General features: G+C 44.2%; 1 protein-coding gene across 3 annotated transcripts in view; it reads left to right on the top strand.

Moving 5' to 3' along the window:
* HERC3 (HECT and RLD domain containing E3 ubiquitin protein ligase 3) overlaps positions 1-16,367 on the top strand; it is a gene marked incomplete at its 5' end in the record, with an annotated part of 47,617 nt that overhangs the window by 12,520 nt on the left and 18,730 nt on the right. For all 3 annotated transcript variants that reach the window (XM_084262920.1, XM_084262919.1, XM_084262921.1), the window contains 9 exons: positions 6,161-6,320; positions 7,724-7,800; positions 8,367-8,588; positions 10,958-11,049; positions 11,972-12,102; positions 12,712-12,872; positions 13,366-13,442; positions 14,254-14,378; positions 14,923-14,982. In XM_084262920.1, coding sequence (XP_084119046.1) covers positions 6,161-6,320; positions 7,724-7,800; positions 8,367-8,588; positions 10,958-11,049; positions 11,972-12,102; positions 12,712-12,872; positions 13,366-13,442; positions 14,254-14,378; positions 14,923-14,982 — 1,105 coding nt within the window. The remainder of the gene's footprint in view (positions 1-6,160; positions 6,321-7,723; positions 7,801-8,366; positions 8,589-10,957; positions 11,050-11,971; positions 12,103-12,711; positions 12,873-13,365; positions 13,443-14,253; positions 14,379-14,922; positions 14,983-16,367) is intronic.

Consider the following 16,367-nt stretch of genomic DNA (forward strand, 5'->3'; position numbering starts at 1 on the left):
GGCTGCTCTAACCCCAACAACAGACACTGCAGCTAAATCCCCCCCCCAGATCTCCCATGCTGGTATCAGTTGCCCCTATACACAGGAAGAAATAGACATGGAGGTCAGCTTGTTTAATAAAGGAGGATGGCAATGATGTAGGGTCATCATGAGAACAGGAGCAGGAAGAGCTAGAACCAGAGCCAATCACCCTATTCCCGAGTGAGCTGCAAGACAGATTTCAGATGTTTCCAGGTGAGGACATCGTCTACTGGCTTCTCTGATGCTGGGATAACAGGGTTGGTGGCCTGTAGCTAGAAGGTAGGGAAGCTAAGCATCCCTGTATAGGAAAGGGTTCATTGACAAAGTGACAGGGAAGGGAGGATAAAATAATGCAGGCAACTTGAAGAGGATATGTCCTACTTTTCACCTGTATGGACCTGTATCTCAGCTACTAGAAATAAGTGTTTCTCTGCTTGAGAGAGAGGATATATCTAAGGGACACACACCATGGGCCACCCTGTGGCTTTACCTGCATGAGACAACATGAGGCAGCATGATGGAAAATCTGTCTGACCCTAGAGGATTAAGTCCATGAGCTGCAAGGCAAAACAACTGCAAAAGGGGATTCTTCCAGGAAAACTGCTCCAGCTTCTAGTGGGAGCAGGAATCAGAAACAGACTAGGAGAGCTGGTCTGACTTTCGATCTTAAAATAGAGGGACTTCCGATTTATATTCACAATAAATTAATAATGAATGCCATGACCAGGACTGGAGGAGCCCTGCTTCCAGCCAGGTGGAGGAAGGGTTCAACCAGGTTTATTGGACTGTGTGGCTCTGATGGCTTGGCACATCAGACCCCAGGAGTACAAGGCTCTCAGGGGTACTGGTGCACAATGTACCCTAATGCCATCAAGTGGGAAAACATGTTTGTATTTGTGGAGTGACAGGGGTATCCCAACAGGCTGACTCTACTGGAGGCTGAAATGAGTCTTGTGGAATGAGTGGCATAAGCACCCCATTGTGACTGGCCCGAGGCTCTGTGTATTGCTGGCATATACCCTCAGGAGAGGATATTTCAAGGACCCAAAAGGGGACTGGTGGGATTTTTGGCACAGCTGCCTTGAAGACAGAGGAAATTCAACAGCTGACTGCTTTGCCCAGTCTCTCGGAGGACCCTCTTGCTGTGGCATTGCTCAGGGTCGAAGAACAGTGTTGCAGATCCCTCAGCAGTGCAGCAGTGGCAGTGTCATACTGAGACTCCCCAATTGCCAGCCACAAGCTGATTGTCAACTGGAGAGCCAAGGAGTCTCACCCTTTAACAGTCAGTCACACATGGCCAGTGTGAAAGTTCATGCCATATGACATCATGCTCAGTATATAATTGGGGAAGTTGGCCAGCGGGTGCTGTGTTTTGGGAACTTGCTGGGTCAGTGGATGATGAGCAATTGTGCTGTGTTCATCACAGCCTAGAAATGCAGCCAGGATGTTTGTGTGCAGAAACGTCTCTGGGATGTGCCAGTGAAGATGGGAATCAGCAGTCAGCTGAAGTTTCCTACTTAATACGTGAAAGTCGTGTCAGGGAGTTTGGGGATCCACTGGTTTTTACTTGCTTTGTGTACAGTGGTTTAATGAAACACTGGTGACTGATACGATTGGGCCATAGCGTTTTTCTCATTCTCTTGTAGCACCCGTTGAAGGCAGGAGCAGGTTTTTCATGGTGGTTTTGGCTGGTGGCTCAGGCTTCTGTAAGTGCTAATGCTGTTAGTGTCACCTTTTTAGATAGTCCAATGTGTTAGTGTAATTAATTTCTAAAAAGAGATAACTCCACTCCTTTCCTGTAAGAATGAAGGCATTTCAGTACTTGTAGAACAGAAATGTCCATACGTGTGAATTTTAGGTTGCTCCTGGCATCTGATGGAATATTCAGCTGTGTTACGCACTCAGATGCTGTATCTCACACTTCTGATCTTTAGATCTTGGTTGCACAACGCTCAGGCAGTCTTGGTACAGCGGTGGCCTATATTAACAAGCACGGCAGTGCGCAGGAGCTGGCTTGTCTGCCCTCAGGCTTGCCAGCAGCTAGCATTTAACCCAGAGGAATTTCTTGCCACCAGTTGTTTCTCCCTGCCCCGTGTTTCCACCACTGTCTCTTTCTTCTCTGGGCAAACTAGTAAGACACATATCTATCTTAGAGAGTCTGTGAGCCCTTTCCTAGTAGACAGTGACAACCAAGAAGATGAGCAAAGGCTCTGAGTTACTTACTTTCAGGTTGGGAAGGCAAATTAGGAGTTTTGGCCACATGTCCAAGGAGACTTAAATCTCTTGAAATTCTTCCAAGCCACAGCTTCTCACCAGCAAAGGCAGCCAGCTTTTGCTGCTGAAGGTGTAACCTCAGGGCTGATAATTTCTCTACATCATTTTCAGACAGCTGGAGCCATCTGATGCTGTTTGTGTACATTGTGGTACGCAGGACATCTGAAGGTTTCCATGTTCTCTAGCAGAAGCCTGTCTTGCAAGCAGCTGGAAGCTATACACAGGAAGGGTGCAACAAATATCTGATTAACTTTTTAGTAAAGCTAATTAATCATTCACTGCCTGTGTTTCCAGAAGTTGTAGATACTGAACATCTTGTATAGGTTTCCAACACTGTTGGGGGACAAAGTATAAGCCCTGTTTCTATGAATAGCGAAGCTATGGACTGAGGGTGGGCTTTTTAGGTGTTTACATGCTTGACTATTTCCAAACCTTCAAGCTAAATGTGGTGACCATCAGAAAGCTGAATTTCAGAAACATACAGCACCTGTCCTCAACTTTAGTGGGGTGTCCTTGCAAACCACAGACAAACAAGAAAACTTGAGAGCAGTCCTGGGAATCAGGCCTGTCACCCTTAAGAGAAGGGCCGTCCTGAAAGCCTGGACCTCATTCTTTGTTCCAACATGTATTTTATGAAGATATCTAATGAGGTTAAGACAAAAAGAAGTCAAAGGTTGATATGTCTGTTTATGTTGATATCTGTGAGTTCAAGTGGACAGAAAAGTGAAACTTGGAACTCCACCAGATACAAAGAACTGGTAAATGACTTCCGAGCATTGGTGCTGTTTTGAAACAGCTCACCACTTAGGAAAGAAAATGTTGAGTCAGTGTGTACTTCTTGGAACTTGGCTTTTTTTTTTTTTTTTTTTTAAGTTTTATGACATTTTGAAACACTGCATTGCATAACTCCTTTAGCTCCTCCCTGTTACTTTTAGGGTTTTGTTCTACTTACCTTTGTATGCAATTGTGCCTATTAAGCTCAATGTGACTGGTTTTATTCATTGGCTACCAAAGACACAGTGCTAAGAATAAACTTCACCTTTGAACCCTTCATCTCAGTGCAGTGATGCATCTTTTCTGAGGAAAGTACAATGGTGGTGTGACGGAAACTAAAATAAATGTATACCAACCACTAAACCACCTCATATTTTGGTGTGAGGAAAGGATGGGAGGTCAACAAGGAAGTAGTTGAGGGATGTTTTTAATAATACTCCCCATGTTAGCAGGGGCATTTGGTGGCTTCACAAGCCTGACAGTGAACTGGGACCCTTTTTGATCTGTCCCCAGGAGAAAGCTGTCTGTTTTCTCATGTAAAGCATAAACTGTTTTTACATTTCTCCATGACTTTGCAGACAAACTGTGACTGACAGGGTCTTAGGAATGTACCGTGGTGAGGTGGGCCACATGAATGAATTTCTAAAGGCAAAGATCTTCAGCTCCAAGGTGGACATGTTTTTTCTGTCTGTGGTCATCTGGGAAGTCCAGGTGGGGCTGTACTCTGCTGCTGTGAGTGCTGCAGGCACTGAAGGCTTTCAGTGGCACAGGGCAGCCTTTCAAAACAAGTTGGTATTTATTAGTCCCTTGGGATGGCACACAGAGCAAGGTCAGGTTTGTGTTGCCAAACGGAACCTAAGATAGTCTGTAGGGACTGAAGCAACCGCTCCAGATTTCTAAAACTGTTGGATGTCTCTCTAGCTCTTGCCACAGCCCCTGATACCTCAGGGCACTCTTTCTGCAGTTGCAGTACTGCTGAGGTCAGAGTCCTGCCTCCTCCAGCTCCTGATGCTGATCTTTTGGTCACTGGAAGCTTCTATCCCCTCCCCAAGGTGCTGCAGTGGCTCATGGGCAGCTCGCGCTGGGCCTTTCACAGCAAGAGAGACACAAATGCTTAGTGTGGCAAATGCTGCTCTCCTGGGGAAGAGGTTAGCTGGGTTGTTCCTGCAGGCAGCAAAACACAGTCTCCATTAGGGATGGCTTAGCCTCCCATATTGTCCCTGTTTCTTGTTTGGCCGGACTTGTGTTTCCCCTGGGGTGTTTGGCAGTATGCAGGGACCAGCTGTAGAAGGAGGGCAGGCTGGTGAGTTTGTGATCAGTTTTAAGAGCTCTGTCACCCTGAATGGCAGCCAGGCACAGTGCACACTGGCCAGCAAGCTTATAGCAAAGTGATGGGTTCATGAATCAAAGGGATTAAGGGATTTCCTGTGGAGAGGAGGATGGCTTCATTACTCGCTTCTTATGATGGTGAGATCCTCTCCGGCACAAGCTTTTGTTCTGGACCTTCAGTTCCCAGTACAGAAACATGCTTGGTTGTACTTTGGTGCAGTGAGTGTTTTCTTTGTCTTGCTGGCTGACTGAGAGGAAGAGACCATAGCCACATGTGCTGTTGAGTTATGTTGTCTGTTGTTTGTGATTGAACTTGACCAACCCCTACAGCTGCTGGTTGTTCAGAGCTTACAGATAAAAATAGGCTTCCTCAATTATATATGCAAATGAACATAAACCAGGGCATGAGGCAGTGCTACAGTTGGGTTTTTATGGGCCCAAGTATGGAAACTGCACATGTAAATCGAGTTACTGCCCTCAAAACCTGTTTGTGTCTTTGTACAGGGTTGGCAGTGGGACTGGGAGAAATTAGTCCTGCTGGAAAGAGCTGCAGGGCAAAGGATGTTACTAGATGGCAGGGCTAAAGGATGGCTGGATGGTAGGCAGGCAGTCCCAGTCCTCAAGCCCTCCTATAAGTTTCTCTGCTTACTACTCATAAACTGTGCCTCCATTGCCATTCATTATTTCAAGTGAGAGAGCACGTGTTCAGGTAGTATTTTCCTCTGTTAGAATGCATATTTAAATAATTGTCACCTTTCTATTCCATAACATCCATTAGGGATTCTTCTCCTTCTCATTTTCTGAGTCCTAGACCTAGAAGGCAATCCTTTGAAGGGGTGCCTTCCTTTTAAATGAAAGATACTTAGGGTCACTGATATGCACGTTTTGGTGCTCAGCATGTTTATGATTTCTGGGTGTCCTTAATATGGAGTTGTTATTTTCATAGAATGACATGTAACTACCCTTCCCTCTCATGTTGCAGGCAAGTTTGACATCAATAAAACTGGCCGCTGCCTTGAAGCTTACTGGGTGAAATAATCTTTCTTCATTCACCCCAAACATTTGTATTTATTCAGGGAAGAAAAAGTGAAACCAACTCTGCTTCTTACAGGCTTGTGGGGAGTTGTGGGCTGAGTGTTTTGGGGTTTTTCCTCTTTTATTGCTCCCTAAGGCCTTCCTGCTTTGCTTCCTTTATCTGGGACTTACGAGTGTGTCTGACAGTGGTAGTAATAGGTTCAACCCTTTTCAAGCTTCGCACAGGGGCTGTTGTAACACATATGTTTTCATACATCGAGTAATAAAGCAAGTGGCAGATGCATTGATTAGCTTTGTGGATGAATTGTCTTCATTGGATGTAAGAGCTCTGGAAGGTCAAATATGTTTTACAGGATCTGCCAACTTGGTATTGGGTGATCCCCACATCAAAATTCAGAAAACCTCAAATCTGTGAAGTCTGGTTGATCCTAAATAACCTGAAAGGTTTCCCTGTATCTGTGAGGCAGTGTGTACACTGTCATTGTGCCTGGGGGCATGTACCTGCCTTTCTCCTATGATTTGCAGACCAGTCTTTCAGAAGAGCTCAGCAGCTACGTGTTTTCCGTAAGACCTGGTGGTCTCCCCCTGTAGGAAGTATTTTTTGAAACTAAATTGGGGATCAGTGCACCCATCTGAATGGTTTTACATACAGATCTGTCTAGACCTGATGTCTGCATGTCGCTGTGAGATGACTCCTGTGACTGGAGAGGTTTTCTGTTTCCCTCAGAGCAAATCGGAGCCCTGGCCGGGCAGCACATCGTGCACGTGGCCTGCGGAGAGTCTCACAGCGTGGCTCTCAGCGACCAGGGCCAGCTCTTCTCCTGGGGCGCCGGCAGCGATGGACAGTTGGGCCTCACCACTATAGAAGACGCGGTGACGGTGCCAAGGTAAATTTTTAACAGGTTCAGGTTTCCTTAAGGCAGCTCCTTGGAGGTGATGTGCCAAGGGTTGTTTGCCTTCCTGCCTGGAGTCAGTGGGAGCAGTGTCTCTCTCTCTTAGAGGGGCAGTAATCGGGCACTTGTCACATAAGGGTGATGGCTCCTCCTTTTCCATACTGCACTGGTGCTCCCTGAGCCCCCTGGGATTCAGACCTGTCCTCAAGAGGTTTGCACAGGACAGGCCTTCTGTTCGAGGGTGCTTGGGGCATGAAAAAGAAAATCTGATTGTGCTTGGCTTCCTTAATGAAAATGCTGTCATGTTTTGTACAAAACAAGGAGGTGCATGAAGGGGGACCCAAAAATAGAAGTTCCATGTGTGATAGCCATCGCCATTTCAGTCCATAGGAAGTCGTCTGAAATAGCAGATACATTCAAGAATGGGAAAAGGCTGCATGAACCAGCACCTCAGCTCTGAAATTCCTTAGCAGTGTTGCCCGTTAGCAGCAAAGCTACTAAGCCAGCCTACTGCAGTTCTGAAGAGCAAGCATTGCTCAGAAACTTGGGATAGTGCTCAATTTTTTCTTCATTTGCTTAGTTATTGAGCATCACTTAATGTGTGGCAGAGCACTGATAGCGTTAAGGACACATAGATAATGGCAGTGGCCAGTGGTAGACTCCTCCATCCAAAGCAGTTCACAGACAGTAGGTCTCAGCTCATCACCATAATAAAGATAACTGGTCTCTTTGTACTTAATGGTGTTGTATCATGCTATGTCAGTAACACATACAGTTTGTCTCTTACTTGGTCTGCCACTGCAGAAGTTTGGGAGATCTGACTAGGGCAGCTGTCATTGTTGAAACAGTATTTAAGTAAAGAGAGTTTCAGTCACAAAACATCAATGTTTGAGCTGAGGGGCTCTGTGGGAAGACAGTCCTTAACTTGCAGGTGGATCCCATATGAGAGAGACAGGCTCACATGTCAGCGTCATTTTAAAAATAGCATTTTTGTGAAAGAACTTGAACCTTTGACATACTGTTCTCCATACTGAAGAGGTTTTGGTGCTGTAACTCATAGGAACTACTAGAGGCCCTAACAGTATGAAAAATCTCAATACCTGAAAAAAATAGCAAGAATGACACCAAGAATCAGTTATTTTCATCACTTCCAGATGGCTGGAATCAGTGTTATTGCAGTAAAAGTATTTGGAGTTAGTACTCAAGTGTCTAAAGGTCTCCACAGATTTGCATCTATTACGTATGGATCTGCATCACATTCAAGACTGTTTCTCAGTCTGAAAGCCATAAGTTATGTGTATGTGTAGAACAAATATTTGAATGGAAATGGTGATTTCAATCTCAGGTGATACTGTATTTGTGGACACTTATTCTAAAACCACTTTTGTCTTCTTTAGGTTGATAAAGAAATTGAACCAACAGACAATACTGCAGGTTTCCTGTGGAAATTGGCATTGCCTGGCTTTGGCAGCAGGTACTGTAAAATTCATTTTTTATTACCAAGCTTTGTGCTATTATTTTGCACAGTTTCCAAGATTGTGTATTCTGCGTAATAAACCAAGGACACCCCTTCCCAGCTGCTTTCAGGCCAAATGAGAGGCTGTAAAATGGATCGGGTACCATGAATATTGAAGAAGAGCTTTGCCAATACTGTCAGGAAACGAAACGTTACATGCAGCCACACGCTGCCTCACTGGTGAATGGTGTCTTTCCCTCTTGATGTAGAAACTCTGTGTAATTAATTGCTTTGTGTTGAAACTATCTTTGGCTATTATTCTTCTGTATGCATCATGGACCATTTTTCTTTATACTTTTTAAGTTACAGCAGTCTGAGATTACATTTTGCACTTAGTTGCAACTCGGTGTATTTACTCGGTGGCTTCAGACCGTGCTTTTATTTTGGCAAAGAGTGTTGTGCTTTATTTTTCCATCATGAGGCTTGGGTGGGAGCGAAGTTCCCAGGACTCTTGTTCATTTTGACAAACTTGTTTTTCTGTTGACCAGCTCTTACTTGACATTCTCTCTGTTTCCTTGTTTCAGATGGCCAGTTCTTCACATGGGGGCAGAACAGCTATGGTCAGCTGGGCTTGGGTAAAGAATGTCCCTCCCAAGCCAGTCCACAGCGTGTCAAGTCTCTGGATGGGATCCCTTTGGCTCAGGTCGCTGCAGGCGGAGCCCACAGCTTTGCCCTGTCTCTCTCAGGAGCTGTGTTTGGCTGGGGGAAGAACAGCTCAGGACAGTTGGGACTAAGTGATGAACGAGGTATTAAAATTATGCTCCTAGGTGAAAGAAGGATCGATTTTTGTGACCTAGTGCCTCTGTTTGCATTGACAGTATGTTCTTACTGAGCGGATACGTAACCGTCATCAACTCTTCTTGGGAGGAGAGGGCAGAGGAACAGTCTCTGGTGAACTTGAGAGGCATTTCGTACTTAGTAGCAACAGAAATACTTTTTTCCTCTGGTAGATGTTAGTGGAAGTGAGGAAGGTCAAAAAGAAAGGTCTTTCAAACGTGAGTGGCAACATGCATCAAAAGCAGGGCTCATTTTCTTCTTCTCAAAAATCCTCAGTCCATATTTTGTTTGAAATTGATGTGGAGCAAAGGCTCTCTCTGCAGAATAGCAGGCTGAACCCATCCCCTTGTTTGCCAACGTGTTTTTCACTGGTGAGCAACTGTATGGTACACAAGGATGGCAATACAGAGTATCTCAGGACTGTAAAATGCAGTCTAGTTTATTGGTTGCACAGTTTTCCAGACACACAGGGCAGTGTCAGTTCATTCCACTTGACTCTGTCCAGTCAAGGCTAGCTAGCCATCAACAGATGTGGAGGTAGGTTTATGAATGAGGCTGGAGTGGGTATGACATTATCACTAGCAAGGAAAGCCCGAATCTCCCCTGCTTGTTGTTAACACATTTTTAATTTTTTTTTTTTTTTGCAAAAGCAAGCAAGCTTTAAATCATCCTCTTCATAGTTTTCTGCATAGTTGCTGAGTAACAGTAATACCTAGGCAAGTTACTGAGTGGAAGTGATATCTACCATGCACGGATAAATCATTTGGCATGGGTGAGTCTATGAGGTATATATATTTGTAAATGCTATGTTGCACAATGTAGTAGCAAGAGAAGAGCATTACCTCACATTTTGTGTACCTATAGTGGAATGAAGCACTTTGACAACCCACCCTACCAGCTGAAACATGTATTTAAAGCGATGACTCAAAACCAGCCTGTTGTTTAGCAAAGGATACTCAGGTCTTATATGCATCATTTCACCTTGCTTTACATTTTTAGGAATATACAACATAACTGTAGGACTTGTTGCATTTCTTGTGTTCTCTCAAAAATGCACCAGGTCTGATCTCTTGTAATTCATGTAAGATAGAGCTGATTGTGTGTAAGAGCAGCCAGGTTCTGTCCATGTAGGGTGGCAGAGAAATGCTTCTCATTTCAGCGAAGCTGCAGTTTATGTATGAGGAGCTTGCTTTGCCATGGGGCTAGTCTTAAATGAGCATATAAGGGGCATCTGCTTGTGGGGCTGTGTTGGTCAGGAGTCATGCTCTGCTAAACCCCAGCCTGTGGAGCAGTAGTAAATGTGTGACATTTGTGGTAAGTGAATCATGGTGAGACGGCGTGAATTCTGCTTCGTGAACACGAGCAGCGAAGTCTACAGACATGAATATTCTGCAGTGCTGTTACTTACACAGTTATGCTGTTGAGATAAGAAGTGTCATCCCTGTCAAAATAAAGATCAGAGTGCTAAAATACAGAACAAAGTAAATTAAAAACCTGCCCTCATTTCTAAACGTGTGAAAATGTGAACATTTTCCTTTTGCTACCCAGAATAAAGCACCTGTCAAATCCTTGGGCGAGAGTCTTAAAAAACGGACAACTTCCGTAGGTAGGAACTTGATGTTTTGTTGGTATGAGGTAAGCAGCTGCTCCCCTTAGTATCTAACCCTTTTGGGGTGCCTACTGCTCCTTGAAATGCTTAGCATTTATTTTATTTTTACATCAGTAAAACATGTAACCTTGCTTACTGTATTCATCCTCAGAAGACCCACTCTTAATGATTAGAGTGTCAGAGTGAAGGAGAAAAGCATCATGTAATGGTTGGCAGAGATTAGCCTTTGCAAGTAGGAGGATCTTCTTAAAGGATGACAACAGGAGGGAGGCCAGGCATTTAAGTACACCTGGGGATTCAGATTGTCATGTGTGTTGTGCTGGTGTCTCCCACGTGTCAGGATTGTTCTGTATGGAAAAGGTCCAAGCCAGGTTTTGGAAACAAATGTTGGCAGTCGTCAGCAAGGAGCCTGGAATGGAGCTGAGGCTGAAGGTGGGTGTAGCTAGGCGGCACTCATCATACCTCCCAAACCATGTGTTGAGCTTATGCACAGTTCTCAGTATTTGCATTCTTGCTCCGAACTATTTTCCTTGAGGGAGGACAAATCTTTTAAGAATTGGAGAGGGAAAGCAGCAAAGTACTCAAGGATGTGTTTTTTTCCCCTTGCAGCTGCTGACACTTCCATGGTGCACGTAGACCACGTGTGAAAATCAGGCTGCTGGTGGTTTCTGAGACATTTAGGTTTGTGTTCATGAAACAGCTCCTTTATTTTCTTTGTCTTCCATGCAGACCGAGAATCCCCTTGCCATGTGAAGCTGTTGCGGTCTCAGAAGGTTGTTTACATCAGCTGTGGAGAGGAGCACACCGCAGTTCTGACAAAGGTAAAGATGCTAACCTGGGAACCCTGGCTGCTGTCTCACTGCCTGGTGGCTTCACATTAGTTGCCTGGGTAATGGTAGAAAGAACAGATGGTCTTACCACATTCCATCCAAACCCAGTAAAATCATCACCAATGTGATCCATTGCTGTGTTTGAAGATGGATATGTTAGTAATCTGTGACAATGAATAGTAAAACTCAGGTTACTCACTCAAAAAATTAGCTTTGAGAAAAAAGCTGATAAAACATACATAATATTGTTTATTTGGAAAATAAAGAGAGAGTGACATTGTGCATCGGGAATAAAACACAAGTCAAAATGAATGGGTGTTTAAATGAAACATTACCAGTCACACATAGCATTCACAAGAGGTTTTCAGTTCCAAATCTGCTGTTTCCAGATGGTGTGTAGTTTAGTGGATAGAGGACAGGGCTAGAATTTGCCCTGCTTCTGCAACTTCCTAGGTGTTACTTCATTTTTGGTGCCTCAAAGTTCTCCACTGTAAAACGAATCAAACAGCTGTCTTTGGGAATCCTGGGGGAAAAAAACACTGTTGTGTAAGATGAGTTCTGTAGAAGCTCTTGTTCAAAGAAAAAGACCACAGGTGGGGTTTTTTTTTTGATCAGCAGCTGGCAGAGATGGCCATGTTTAAACCTGCTGGGATTTCAGGGTCATCTGGTGATGATGGTGAGGGGAAGCTTGTCTGGTGTAGACATACCTAAAAATAGTTCTGTTACTCTCTGATGGGTGGCAAGGTAGCTGCGTGGAAGCTGCATTAGCAGAACCCAAGTTTCTCTTTTGAATCTTTTTAAAATCCCCAGCAATCTCTGCCTAAGCTTGGGCTCGTACTGAAACTAGAGTCAGAGAGATGCTGCTGTGTTATGGGTCCCTAAATGAAGAATGTGCTGTTTGATTTGCCAACAGAGTGGAGGGGTGTTCACATTCGGTGCAGGTTCCTGTGGGCAACTAGGACACGACTCCATGAATGATGAAGTGAACCCCCGAAGAGTTCTTGAACTAATGGGCAGTGAAGTATCCCAGATTGCTTGTGGCAGGTGAGTCCTGTGTGCAGTCAGAAATTTTCTTTGGTGGAGGTTAATGCTGACACTGAGTGTTGTAAATAGGGGGGGAATATTCTTGCTTCTGCATCCTACGTATGTCGAAATTAATTTAAATTTTACTTCCAGTGAGAATTTTGAGGCCCTCCAAAGGAGGTTGTTTTTTAATTTGGGTTTCCTGTGCTGTAACCTGGTAAAAGAAGATCTTTCCATCTTAGTAATTCAGCAAGATGTTTGGGCAGCGGCCCATTTCATGGTCACTGGTTTCCAGCCATGAAAAGAGAGTCAGTAATGCTGGTGCTGTGTTGTTGCCTTTTGATAAGTACAGGCTTAGCAAATGACTAAGCTAATTCCTGTCAGTGAGCCTGATACCAGCTGTAAGCTGGAGCATGCTGCTCTTGGTCACTTCCAGCTAAAGAGCTCCATCCCATAAACTAGTGCCATCAGGTGGCAAAAGCTGAGCATTGGTGCCAGTGTAAGGATGCCTCTTTGCACCAGCTTCTGGCTGAGGGGAAGGGAAAGTAAGTTTTAGGCTGTATTTGAAGGGTTTTTTTGTTCTTTTAATTGTTAAACAAGGCTCAAACTTTGTACCTGTCTCTGTTACAGACATCACACTTTAGCCTTTGTGCCTTCTTCAGGAATGATCTATGCATTTGGCTGTGGAACGAGAGGCCAGCTGGGAACGGGGCACACTTGCAATGTTAAGTGTCCCTCTCCTGTCAAGGGTCACTGGGCAGCTCACAATGGGCAACTCTCAGGGAAACCTGGTACGTACTGTGTGTGGTTTGGAGCTGCAGATGGATGTAAGTAATTTCATTTTGCCCATGGCTGGCTAAAGACATCTTTACATTGTTCTGTGAAAGTTCTTGAAAGAGCAAAAGAAACCCATGCTCCTGTCCCAAATGCACTATGGAAATTACTGAGTGACCTCTTGTTTACATTACTTTCTCTTTTCATGGCAGAGGGCAACATTTGGCAGCCTTCAGCTTTCCCAAAACTCTGCTAATGCTCATTCTGAGGGTTTTGGTTTCTCTTTAAACCCCCCATTACAGTTAAAAAATTACATTTTTTCCCTCCTGCCAGGCCCTGGCTACTTCTCAAGAAAGTGATTGAGTTCCAACTGATGTCAGCCTGTCCATCAGTGAACCGAGGTGTTCCTTGTTGTGTAAAGCCCAAGACATTGGTGGTGCAAATGCGGGGCAAAAGGCACAGTAGGAGCTTGCATTCATCAGCCTCTAACCCCATCTCTTTCTTCAACAGATGCCTGTAAATACCACATTGTTAAACATATTTTCACTGGAGGAGACCAAACATTTGTGCTTTGCTCCAAATATGAGGTAAAACAAGTGAAGTATCTTCTCAAGTCTGCTCCCCTGTCCTAGCCTTCAAAATGAATCTCTTTTTTTGTTGTTTTGGTAATATTTCCTAAAATGAAGTGTTGCTTTGGGGTCCATTCTGCCTTGCAAACCTTCTGCCTTGCAAACCTTCTGCCTTGCAAACCTTACCAACGATGACAGTTGTTACAGGGATTTGCCATTTTTTAGGACTGGTAGAAGGTTGCCTTCATTGAGAGGCACATCATAGGACCATTGGGATGACACTGATTTCAGTTTGATTATCAGGGAGGAGAGCCCAATCTCCTTTGCAGATCAGAAACAAGGGGCTGCTTTCCTACCGAGACACCAGGCTCTGCATCGTTAGAGTGTAGGGCCATGGACCACATACACTGGGGTTTTGTCAAGATATGCTGGATGGAAGGGCTGAATGCTGAATTGGTTTTTCTCCTTGTTTCTTGTTTCTTTCAAGAAATGTTTGGCATACGCTTTTGAGGCATGGAAATAGGTCTAGAAGCAAATTTACTAAGCCTGTAGTTACATATATATATCATAGATATATAATATCTATATATAAGAAATATATAATGCAAGGATTTTTTTCCCCCCTCTCTTAAAAAATCTATTTGATATTCAACTTGGTTTTTCCATGCCTTTCCTTTAGGACTTCTTAGTAATGGCACAGCTTCCTAACCAAATCTGTTCAGAGATGACACTAAGTAAACTATCAATTATACATAGAAAACAGAGATTATAAATAAGAAGGAATTGTTTTACAAGCCTTGTCTTTGCTGAAATCTGTATCTTCTCACAGAATTCCTTGCCTGCTGATGATTTCCGGACCATAAATGAAACACGTTACACCTGTTTAATAAATGATGAAACTATAGATGTCTGGAGGCAAAAGCTTTTAGAAAAGAACAGTTCTAATTCTGTCAAGTAGGTATTGTGGCACTGGACAAGCCTTTTTGTTGAAAGTTTTATTTAAACAATTTTGTTGGCTTCCGTGCCATGCTTTCACTTGAAATTTAGCAGCCTTTTCAAGTGTGGTTCATGGTCGTTTCCAAGGGGAGAACAGTTGCCAGTCACAAGGCTGCCAGGTTAGAGCATCTGAGCAAAACCAGAGGAATTTGAGGCTACCTGCAAATGGTGGGTGGGAAATGGATTTTAAAATTGTCCTTCAATGTGTGCTTAGTGTTTCATGAAAAGCATCAGGAACTTGTGAACAGACTGATTAAATTCCCTCCCCTGTGTGCTGGCCGTGGGAAGGGCAGAACAGGTGGAAAGGAGACACTGCTAACTCCCCTCCTTTCAATGAAGGATGTTACATGATCCTGAGTGAACCACTTCCCTTCCACGCCTCTGAAGGGGTGATCCTGACATTGTTTCCCATAGAAGGAAGGGAAGAAAACTGAAGAGTTTTGCCGGGATATCTGTTTATAACCTCTATCTCTGTTTTCTTTTGTCTTCCTGCTGCAAACAGTAATGTTGTTCAGATACTGTCCTCAGCTGCCTGCTGGAATGGAAGCTTCCTGGAGAAGAAGTAAGTGGCAAAGTTACAGAAGTGTGGCTTTCCCTTGAGGCAGACTGGAATCCCTTTACTTCACTCACTGCTGCAGTGGGATTTGATTTTCCTGATCAGACAGGAGACGGGGGCAGAGAGTGTCCGCTAAAGAGGTGGGTGGTCAGAGCTGGGTAAGGAAGGCAAATGGTCTAAGAAAGTGCCCGGTGAGTGTACTGTGAATGGCACAGATTCCTTGGAGTTGTCACAACCATTATTTTTCTTTGTGAGATGAACAGCAGCATCTTTAAAAGAGAGGGATAGGAATATGACATTATGGACAACGAGTGATGCCAGGTATCTGAATAGACTCCTACCCAGCTGGTGTGTGTGGACATATACTTTAACACAGGCTGCTCGTGAAAAATGCATCTGAGGCAGCATGGAAGCACTTTCCTTTTAGGTGGCATCTATTGTGGAAAGTTTTGTGCTCCTGCTTACAGAGGCAGGAATTTCAAATGGGTGGAACCAGCAATACATGGTGATGAGGATGTAATATGCAGGGCTGAGTCAGAGGGTTGGGAAGGATTGTGTTGGCTGTGTCTGTAAATATTGGGGAGGTAACAGCATAGGATGAGGAGGAGGAGATTTTTTTTTATGGTGACGTGATGAGTAAATGACCTGTAACAAGGTGAAGAAAAGCTTAGTTACTCTGAGTAATCTTTGATTAATATTTTCCAGGAGCAACTTGGAAAAGAAAACAGTTTACTCATTATTCTTGCATTTTTCTGCTTGTCCAGTGTTTTCTCCTTTAGTGTTCTGACAAGACAGTGTGTTACTACATCAGGAGAGTTGTCATGATGGTTTATAACACCTGAGATATCCGAGTTCTTGAGTCAGTAAATAATCCCACATCTCCTTTGAATGTGGAAATGAGTGTAGTTTGACTTTGTCACCCCAGTACAGCTCTCCTTCCACTGTAACGAGGTCTTGGCCATTATGGTGTCAGAGAAACTTGACCAAATGAATCCCAAAAATGGAAGCCATCCACCATACACTGAAGCGAGGCTGTATTTAACCACGTTCCTTTATATCTGAAGCCCCATGTCACGGTGCACTTGATAGACGTGCCTCCAGTATCCTAATTCCTTGTAGGCCTGTTTGCAGTGCATCGTGGTACACAGGGTGAAACGGAAAAGCAGCTTTTCTACAGCAGTGTGACTGGGCATGCTCCAGCGCTACATCTGCGCGTGGAGGCCTGAAGCACTCTGTACTGCAGCCTGGCTCTGAGGAGCTGTTTCCAGCCTGGTGCCTGTGCTGTTGTGGAAATAGCCATTCCACTACAGCAGGCTGTGCTTAGCTTCTCATAACTCTACAGCCACACCAGCAAACTGACAAACGTGTCCCATCTTTAATAGCTGCTTTTC

This window comes from Gallinula chloropus (assembly GCF_964237585.1).
Source record: "Gallinula chloropus genome assembly, chromosome: 4".
In the NCBI taxonomy this organism is placed as follows: Eukaryota; Metazoa; Chordata; class Aves; order Gruiformes; family Rallidae; genus Gallinula; species Gallinula chloropus.